General features: G+C 35.2%; 1 protein-coding gene across 1 annotated transcript; it reads right to left on the bottom strand.

Moving 5' to 3' along the window:
• Nucleotides 1–1,027: 1,027 nt before the first annotated feature.
• LOC109014627 (alpha-L-arabinofuranosidase 1-like) lies at nt 1,028–10,537 on the bottom strand (the record flags this gene model as incomplete). The annotated part of the gene is made up of 16 exons (XM_035688720.1): nt 1,028–1,480; nt 1,957–2,103; nt 2,422–2,623; nt 2,735–2,791; nt 4,589–4,692; nt 4,769–4,840; nt 4,953–5,071; nt 5,845–5,989; nt 6,543–6,595; nt 6,694–6,739; nt 6,854–6,999; nt 7,797–7,866; nt 9,096–9,249; nt 9,346–9,467; nt 9,757–9,971; nt 10,453–10,537. Coding segments are annotated over 16 exons (1,890 nt in total), but the record flags the coding sequence as incomplete, so codon positions are not given.
• Nucleotides 10,538–10,942: the final 405 nt, after the last annotated feature.

Consider the following 10,942-nt stretch of genomic DNA (forward strand, 5'->3'; position numbering starts at 1 on the left):
ATCTTGACAGGGTCAACTGAGTAACCCCCAAAATCTGTTGATCTAACAATTTTCAATCAGTATTGTTCATGCTCTCCGACTTTTTCCCAACAGTAGAAGATGGAGTCTCTTCCTATACAAATAGTTCTCTATCTACATCCTCAAGTACCCGAAGTTTGTGCTGTCAAACTTCTTGATTCCAACCTTCACTTTGTCCCCTGCTATCGTTCTCCCTTCAGACCCAGGTGTTGTGAAAATGATGATAAAAAAGTAAAAATAAATACAAGCAAATCAATCACACAACAAAAAATTAAAGTGGTTTGGCAACGTGCCCACATCCACAGATTTGTAGAGGATTTTATTATACTAAAGAATGGCAAAATGCACTTTGGGGCAAAATTCACTGTTCAGAACCAACTATAGTATTCATTAAGGACATATTTATAGTGACACACAGCAGAAGCCCTAATTTTCACTATTATGCTTTTTTCATTTGAGCGGAGTGCCGAGTGCAGCTCGAGCAAACTCTTTGTCTACCATTCGCTTGAGCAAGCTTCGAGCAAACTCTTTGCCTGAGTTTCGCTTCGAGCTGCACTCCATGGCCCAAGCCTCATTAAAAATCTGCCAAAAAAATCATAATGCATTCTTGTTGGGTTGGGTTATCAAATCAGACCAACATACCAACAAACCAAGCACTACAAATCCAACATTGGTAGGTTTAATCAAATTGTATATTTTGCTAATACAAGTTTTTAAACCCTAGGTTTCGCTTTTGCAATTTAAAGTTTCGGTTATTTACATCCGATGCAATCATGATTTGACCATTACTGATTATGTAGCAACATGTTATTTTGAGAATGAGGAACCCTTTAACACCAAATAAATTACTTGGGATAATTACACTTACACCCTAAAACTACTATCCCTTTTACAATATGGCCTGGAAATTACACAACCCACAACTCGAAGCACAAGCTCATAAATTAGCTCATAGAGAACAAAAAAGTTCAAATTATCTTAAATTCAACTCATAAAACGAACAGTAGGATATAATTTCATCACCAACGATAAAGAGCATTCATACATATACTTACAAGCATGAAAGTTGGCATAACCCCCCCGGCCTTCAAAATGGAGGTCTAGAGTTCGAAATCCACCTCTCCCCACGAAATAAAAAAAAAAGACATTCCAGATATTCCAAAAGAAACGAGTTTGATATTACATACAACATGACATTCCAACTGAATAATTTGCACGCAAGCATGCCATCTTTTGTTGGGTTATTACCTTTATTTTACCTTTATTTCTCAAAAGTACAGTAGTACTTGATATTTCATCAGTTAATATTTTAAAAAGATGATGATCTAGAGAAATAATCAGTTCTTGCGGTTCTGAGGTTGCTAGATCCTTTCAACAGATCAAATGAAGTGAGAGAATATGGAAGGAGTACGACATCCATGTCCTTGCCAGCATTTTCAAGTGGACTCTGGGTAGGTTTGACCTGTATACATACAATGGAAGACAATAAGTTTATGCTGGGGAAATATTTGACCCATATTTTATTTAGAGCTAGCTATATGTTATTTCACCTTTGGTCAACTTTAATATTCAACAGAAAATATTCTTGAACAGTAAGATTGACAGAAATAGACCAAGAGATATGATCCTATATGGATATCACATTGGCAAGAAGATGTGAATAGCCGAATATTAGGTGGCTAACTAAATCAAGTCTTTTCAGCAATAGGATATTGTCTTGGTCAATGAATATTTCACTTCATAACTATAAATCGAAAACCTTTCCTAACCTTTCAAAAATGTCTGAAGATCATCTTTACTTTAAGGTAATGATAATGAAGACAATCTAAAATGTTACCTACAAAATAGCATGCAGAAGTATATCTGAATATCTGGAGAAGCCCCCCAACAATTCAGACATGTCTTCTAGTACTACTAAAAAACCGATTCCTGAATTACCTTATTTGGCTCATTGAAGGAATTCTCATCCATTAGATTACCAGAGGTGAGTTCGGTCTTTGTTGACCCAGATAACAGTGTGGAGTTGGGTTCCAATCCGTCCACACTTATCTTGAGATTAACTGTGTCGTTTCCAAAGTTCACAATCTGCAAAGAATAAAATAAATAAAAATTATCTCAAATTAATAACAGTGCCACATAGATATATAAGCCATATTCCATTCAATTCTAAAAGCGTATGATGCAGCTATCAAATTCAGAATAACTAAATAGCTAGGAAAACCATTTCTCTGCCATTATCAACCACATGTATGGAATAAGACAAGATATTCGTGTAAACAAGTAACCAGATAATGCACCTGAACAAAGTAAAATCTATGAAGATGTTTGAATTTGAAGGTGCTGGAAATTGGGTAGGAAGCATTGCAGTATAAAAATAGTGAGGTCAGTCATGAGGAAGCACACCTTTATTCTTAGGTAACTCTTGCTATCACCAGAGTTTTCCCACATAATTGCAGATGCAATAAGCTGGGAAGTGGATGTATTTGTTTGGAGTGTTGAATGAAGAACAGTTGCTGAACTCGACTCCCTGAAAAAACGTTGTGCCCAGTAGCTTGGTGTTCCATACAGCTGTGAAGAGTTAAAGACAATTGCATCTGGACTCCACCTTAATAGAGTTTTTCAATCACAGTATAACAATTATATAATGGCGGAATTTTCACTTTTGAAGTAAAATATCTGGAAAATTATTTTATGATAAAATTTTGAGAGAAATTACCGCCTGTCATTGTCATTCACAAAAAGTGGTGCATAGCTTGCCATGCTAACTACATCACTGCATTGAAGAAAGAAATGGAAGTCCTTAGCAGCTTTTCTTTCTGATTGGCACACTAAAACTTTTACTTGTATAGAAGCTAATTAATAGCAAAAGAAATTGAAGATCAAGATCCTTAATTTATGCATACAAACCCATCTGGAAACTCCAGGATTTAGGGTTGTTTGAGAGACATAGCATTGTCAATTTCGGAAAATTGATGCTAATTATATACTCTACTTGGTACTTATTTGTCAAACTAAATGGGCATTGGTTTCCATTTTATGGTTTTTCCCTTTCTTTCATACTTTTCCTATTTTGCTTTCTTTTTCACTAAACTAGAGACCTGATTAGAAGCTAATATTTTCGTTGTTCTGCAGCTTGCACGTATCTTACACATTTCCTTAGCATGAATTTATCACTACATAAAGGCTCACACTCAAAGCACTAGTTTGGTTAGCAAAGCATGAACAGACACAGAAAAGGAAAGGCCAAACACTTTGGCCTAATGGCAAGAACGTCCCTCACAAGATGTGGGCTCCAGATTGGATGTTTTCTAGAATAATGGTTCTTCACCCAACACTCCTATCTGGTTGTGCGGGTGAGCCTTTTGGATTCCCACTTTCCTCAAGAAAAGGAAAATCAAACAAAATGAAAGAAAGAAAGAAAAGCAAAAGACAGCTCAGCAAAGAATTCTACTTCGATTCCACTCTATTTGAGAATCCATGAATTTTAGGCACCTAAAGTAATAGCAACGATGGGAAAGGCAAATAACCAGCTAGCGAGGTGGTAGATTTATAGAAGGATCTTACAAAATATTTTTACAAACTTATGTAACTCGATATGAGAAGTCAATAAAAAGAGTTTTCCAATCTAATATACCAAATCAAGCCACATCAATTTGTAAGTTTACTTTTGTAAAATTACTTTGTAGACGAAACATTATTTCTCATAACGAGCCAACCATCTATGCCTTCATTAAGAGAGGGGGTCCCCACCATACACCTTTGTTTGCAGCCATATCATCCATTAAAATTCAGCTATCATTTGGTTTATCACACCAATCTATTGTCTTTTGGGTGGCCCCTTTTGTTTAAATCAAATAACTCTTTTATTAGCAGATCCCTTTGTTGCACACAACCAAACCATCTTAAATGACATCATTCTTTCTAAGGCTTTTGGATGGGCTTTTATTTCCCTTTTTAACCAAAAACTTGATATGTTCAATGTTACCAAGGAAAAATGTAAAAGGAAGCTTGGGCGAAAATGAAGAAAGGTATTGAACATTCAAAATCTCACTCCATCACATATCAAATTGACCTATACTCAATATTTGAGTATAATTAAGTTAATAACATTAAGAACTATTTGCTATTAATGAATGTGAATAACAAATTCATCTCAGTGGACTAGTCTCGTCAAGTGTACCTGAATCATGGTCTTAATGGCTTGAGAACTACATACAATGCATCTAATGAGATATATACGAATTAAAATAAATAGATATGCCCAGGGAATAAACATTCATCTAAGAAAATAAAAAAAAATAAAAAATTAATTTTTTAATAATAATGCACAAGTTTAAAACACTTTTAGAACACAATTCTAACATTTAGATTAGGAAAACGACTGGGGAAAACTCAACTTCCACCAAAAACTATCAATTCAGAGTTGATATTTTTATTTTCTTTTTCTAGGATTCGTTTCATGGTTCCCCTAAAGAATGCTTTGGAGGAAAAAGATTTGTCAAATTTGGACTGAATTGAATTAATTGCAAGCACAATTTTACAGTAAGCAAGTTCAAAAATTACATCAAACCTGTTCTGTTCAATCCCGATAAGGAATGCAGCCTCGGCCAGCGCTGCTAAAAGATTTCCTTTGCCAGCATTTTTCCCAGTTGCAGCATACTCACTTACAAAAGCCTGACGCATATCAATGAAAACCCTTTAAGCATTTGATCAAATGCATATGTTATACCATACAAGGACAGCATCACACCTTTGGACCAGCACGTGATGTAACATCGAATCGATGAGCCATCGAAAACATGTTGTTGGCAGATGTATAAAGCTAACCAAAAGCACAGAGTAAGGACGGAAGATATTCATATTATAAGACATAAAAGATCATTGAAATGGCTCCATTCACATATCAATACAAGAATTGAAGATGAGAATTTTACATGATAATCATAAAAATCTGCAGGGTGATCCAACTTTCGAGAAAATCCGAAACAATTCGTGATAATTTTGATGTCTGGATAAGCCTTCTTTATGGCAGTATGGAACTTGAGGTAATTTCCTGGTCAATGAACAATAAAAGAAGAAGAATAAAGTCATAAATCAGATGCATCACTCAGAATCTGTATTGCTTTGGCAATTGTTTTCTGAATTCTTTGGTTTCTAAATGTTTTTGGAAGGAATAATGGTTATTGCAGTCAGTCAAATTAAGCAAGCATTACACTTCACAATCCACTTGGAAACCAAAGTTAAAAGTGTTTTTCTGGTAGCACTCAGCTTTTGGTGCACACAAGTAAGAAGGAAAAATAAATACATCCATCTAGCATTTCAAGAATTCAGGTACTATTTCTTCCTGTGGCTAACTATTTCTTACCAGTGAGGCAAGAAAATATGAAAACAACTCCATTCAATGATGAGAGATTTTAAAGGTGATGTGTTGCTAACAGAAGCATAAATGACTATGTTAATGAAGATCTGAATGTCTTTCATTGCAGCTTTCTTTCCCTCCAACATGAAGTTCTTGCAATGCAATAGTATCTCAGAATAATTACCAACTGTTTCTCATTATTTTGCAACTGAATGAATATATGCAACTTTCTAGCATCGCCTGTTTAGTATTGCAATCATTTTTGTGCATTAGGATAATACCTAGTATTATGTTTTCTGAGTCATTCTAAATTGAAAGAATGAGTAAAAAGACACTCTCTGAGCAAGAGTTACATGAGTTTGTGTGTGCGCGCGTACACACTATGCAAAGGTGTGCATGTGAGAGAGAGAGAGAGAGAGAGGGAGGGAGAGATTGTGGGCCCTATCTAGGTAGGCCAATAAGGAAACCTCGATAATTCTTTTTCGCACAATCCTCATTCCCAAGAGCAACATGTCTCAAGTCAAATGGTTCTGGATGTCCCATTGCAGCTCGCATAGAACCCCACGTAGAATTAGGATCACCTCTAGCAAACTCAATACTATCGAGGGCTTCCTGTAATTAAATCATTTATCATCAAAGAAACAAAAATATCAACTTGATCAACTTAATGCAATAGGTGTGAAAATTACTGCTTGTTCGAAAAGTTTAAAGTGATGGGAAGAGGTAAATTTCATTATTTATATTATATTCTTAACATTTCCTCTTACATGTGGGCTAGACTCTCTCTCAATGAGTGAGCCCAATATATGAAATATTTAATTAAATGGGATAGAATATAAAGTCAGGGTTTGAACTCAAGACCTTTACTCTGATACGATGTGAAAATTACCATATGTTCCAAAAGCTTAACCTAATGGGAAGAAGTAGATTTAATTATTTATATATGTCTTAATTATTTATATATATCTTAACACTACCCCTTACGTGTGAGTCAGACTCTCCCTTAATGAGTGGGCTCAACCTGTGGAATATTTAATTAAGTGGAATAGAGTTTAGAATCAAGGTTTGAACTCAGGACCTCTGCTCTAATACCATAGGGTAAAAGTAGATTTTATTATTTGTATTATATCTTTAATAATAGAGAGCAACAAACTCACATACTTACTTGCACAAAAGGCTTGACATTGAAGGTACTAACTTGATCATTATGACTGAAACCTGTAAAATTGTTTGAATATATAAAGTAACAAAACATTTATTATTCAATTGCTAGATTGAAAGAAAAACAGTCAGAATCACAAGCATTGGTGAAGTACCATTATTGAACACCCATACTGGAAATGCACCTAGGTCCTCTGTTAGCTGCAGAAAATAAAAAAATAATGTATTAAAATCTGCTCAAGAATCATATAATGGGACATTTTCAGGTCATTAATATGCTAACACTCCACGCCCAAAATTAAAGAAGATGCCAACTTGGAGAAGCTCGAAGTAACCAAGGCCATCATCCGTCCAGTACATCCAAACATCACCAAAGTGCCCTGGTCTCTCCTCCCAGGGTCCAATGGTCGCTTTCCAACGAAATGCATTTCTTAACCATTCACCTTCAACAAAGCAGCCACCTGATGCAACATAATTTGGAGGGCGCACATCATTAGTTAGGTAGTAACTTCTGAGGAATAAAACACTATATATTTAATAACAATTAAACTATGATGTCAACCCTTGCTCAGCCAATTAACAAACAGAAAAGTCCCCAATGTACATACTAAAATTTACAGCACCTTTTATAACCATCTTGAAGCTGCTGTTTCTTTTTGAATGGGGTGCAGTTGGAGGTAGTAATGGGAACAAAGATATATAGGATAGAAAATGATCCATCCAAAAGGTTCCATGAGTTTCTTGCTCATTTGCTCACAGAAGTTCTTGGACAAATTTATGATTGCTATTGGAAAAGAAATAATATGTATAAAGAAAAGCCAAAATGGGGACATCAACCAAGAACACAGAATAACAAATAAATAATAACAGCTTAAGATTTAAAGTTGGGAGCATTTATAAAAATTCAGAAAGACTTCAAAGAGACAAAAAAAGGTTGAACTGAGACCCATCTGAATAAAACTTCAAGAAAAGTCATTTGATTTCACACATGGATTTTCCACACCTTCAAAAGTACTCCTGCTAAGTAATATGTCATATAGTTTTGGATCTTAAAGAGAAAATGTTGATACAAATAAGCATTTGAAACAATGAACGACCATGTGCCTAAAGGGAAGATGTAGATAAAGTATTATGGAAATATAAGCATCAGCATCACAAATATTAAACTCAGAAACCTGTATAATGCAGTCTAAATGTTCCTAAGAATAACTAAAACAATCTGAATTGAGAATTCTCAATGCATACAATTTAAGCTCACCTGGAAATCTGATAAATTTTGGTTTTAGATCTGCTAGCATTTCAGCAAGCTCACTTCGGAAACCATGTCCCTGTGCCAAGACAGTTTTTTGAAGACTAACAAGATCTCAAAGGAATGCATATGTACTAAGCCATAACAAGAGGCTCTCGGTGAGCATTCAGGTTAAAACTTGATAATAAGTAAATATAATTATTATGAACAACTTGCGCTGAAGATAACAGCTTCCAATGCGATCAAAGCTCAAACGATTAAAGGTGAAACCTTGCATATCTTAATCTTTATTGAAGTTTTGAAGTACCACGACTAAGTTCAATTCTAAAATGCATCAGAGTATGAAAATTGATCAAACAAGGTTTATAGTTTTTCTTTCAGCATGTATTACTTTTCAATATCATTACATACATATCACTTTCATAAACTTAAAGTGGTGTAATGGTGGCTGAACACTATTCAAGTAGATGACAAAAATGGCACGATCTATGAAGTTTGTTTAAGATTTTTCGCAAAAGAACTTTTAAAATGTGTTCATTATTTATTGTTTTCTCACAATGGAATTTCCCAGGATAAAGTCCAAAATTCTCAATTGACCAGTTCAATTTATACTACCTTGTAAAGGGGTTGATATCAAAGAAAGAAACAACAATAGCTTAAGGTAATGCAGCAGATAATTACCACTTGCAGTGACTGCAAGAGACTTTTTGTTGGTAGATTCTGAGATGACAGAAAGATTGCAAAAAATTTCATTTTTGTAAATTATCAGACTACCCTATTCTAATTTTTTATTTTTTTAGCAAGGAGTAGACAGTCAAGAAGTCAAGTTCATGCCACGAGTTCTAGTTCACCATAAATTCCCTTATCCGGACTAACAATTGATTATCGCTGCAAGGGAGCCTTTAAATGAAGAATGAATCATCTTAAACCATCTTATATTCACAAATCTTTTTCTTTAATAAATATTTTCAGAATCAAAATTTACATACTATAAGTTGCATGGCATGCATCAGGCATAATAAACACTAGGGTACATGTATACATTACAATTCATGGTATGGGATATGGATGATGTGAAGAAAAGGATAGCTCACAGGAAAAATCCATCCACACCAGATTACATAAGATGGACAATGAATTCACTGATCATCCCTCTAGAAGACCTTCAACTCATTCGTTAACAAACTTTTATCATAATTGTATCACATGTACATGTATAATCAATCTTATATATGTAAATAAACCACAGTTTGAGTGCATGCATACCTCATGAAATGACCATATATGACTTCAGAAAGAAACAGATACCTTATATGTATCCACGGGCATAGTTGACACCTGGTCAAACCAAATAACTCCTTTTCTGGTTGTAGTCAATTGAAGTCTTGAATTAGGATTTGTGGCGTTGGCTTCCAACAGGACCTCCATCTTTTTCCAGTTTGAGACATCACAAGAAGAAGCTCTGAGAGGCAGTCAAATGTATTTCAAAGGATATATTAGCCCTGTTTGATTAGAAAATATTTACAGAACACTGAAAGAATGTACAAATGTTGCTCACATTATGTCCTGAGTTGCCAGTGTCTCCAAGCCATCTGGCCCCGTCAATGACACGGATACATTAATTGCTCCTGATGAACGAACATACAGAACCACTTTGTATTTCTTTCCTTTCTCAATATTCTGAAAGAAAACAAAAGTGAGTTTGTACCAAATCAGAAGTCTGAAAGAATAACTTGGCAGAATTATGATATAAAAGATGCAGGACATATCATCCTGTTGCCTAGACACCTAAACATCCTAAAACCCTTATGGACTGTAACTGTGTCCTAACACATTCAAGATTTTCCCAACAAAAAAAATTATGTTCCCTGCACACGGGATTAAACTTTTTAACTAATACAGATAAGGTGGAGAGAGAGAGAGGCATTATGCAAATTAGTGATCTTGTCGTAGAAAAGTGTCAACTTACCATGCCCCAGAAGCCCGGATTATAAACACCAACGCCCCCAGCTGGACAGCTATTGTTACCTTCTGCGTCACATAGTACCTCCATTCGGAGTGCAACCTTATTGTGCTCAAAACATGATGAGCGCTCCGTGGACAGTGTAAGGGATGAGTACTCATCACCAATAATAGACCAAGGGTCTATGTTTGAGGGGATATCAGGTCCCCCAGCTTCAAATCCTGGTAAAGAAACTTTATGAGAATCCCTAACACTAAAATATAAAGATGAGGTCTTGCATTTAAAAAGTTGGTTGTACAAGACCATATCAAAGTCATAAAATTTATATGAAAGTTCGGCAAGCATTGTTTTTTGGGTACCAATGCTAAGCAAACAACTTCGTGGATAGTTGGATCCCAATATAACTTTTAAGAATCTCAAAAGTATAAACGTTTTAAAAATCTCAGTACTCGAGATCAACACATATTGAAACACTGATTCCACTGGGGTCTCTCTCTCTCTCTCTCTCTCTCTCTCTGTGAGTTCCAATAGATGCAGTTTGCTATATAATGAAGCATTCAAAATCTTCTTTTACGATTGTAAGGGTGATCTAGTATTTCAGTTTGAAAACACAGATGCCCGAAATCAAACAGAAATTAAAAGTCGATTTCTTCTTCAGCAAACTCTTTTGTACATTGGAAGTTTAGACTATATAGAAATGACCTCTGTTGCTCACAAGCTCTGCCCACAACCCTCCAGCACCAGCATGGTTAATCTCCTGCAGAAAAGTATTTGAGAGAATGAATATTCAACCATTGAAGATTCATCATACACATCACGAGGGCTCACAAATGCCATACTAATTTAAACCATTTAGTTTTATCATTAGAGACAATTCATAAGATTGACATCAAATGAAGCATGGCTAATCTGATCGATCATGTCCATGGTGGTGCTTTCATGAAATTCCTCACTTTTTAATAATGCAACTCTATTATTGAGTGCATGTACACATAAATAAATGGAAATAATTTGTATAGGCCTGCATTATGCAAGCCCCACACAAGTCTTTTGGAAAAAAGTAGACCTATTTGAAAAAACTCAAATTTTTCATGATGGGTCCAGTACCTGGGCGGAGACCGTATGCTTGTATCTGGCATAGGGTGTGTGCACAATTGAACGTGTATAAAATTGAAGCACGACAAAGTTACAA

The sequence above is a fragment of the Juglans regia genome, chromosome 3 (assembly GCF_001411555.2).
Source record: "Juglans regia cultivar Chandler chromosome 3, Walnut 2.0, whole genome shotgun sequence".
Classification (NCBI taxonomy): Eukaryota; Viridiplantae; Streptophyta; class Magnoliopsida; order Fagales; family Juglandaceae; genus Juglans; species Juglans regia.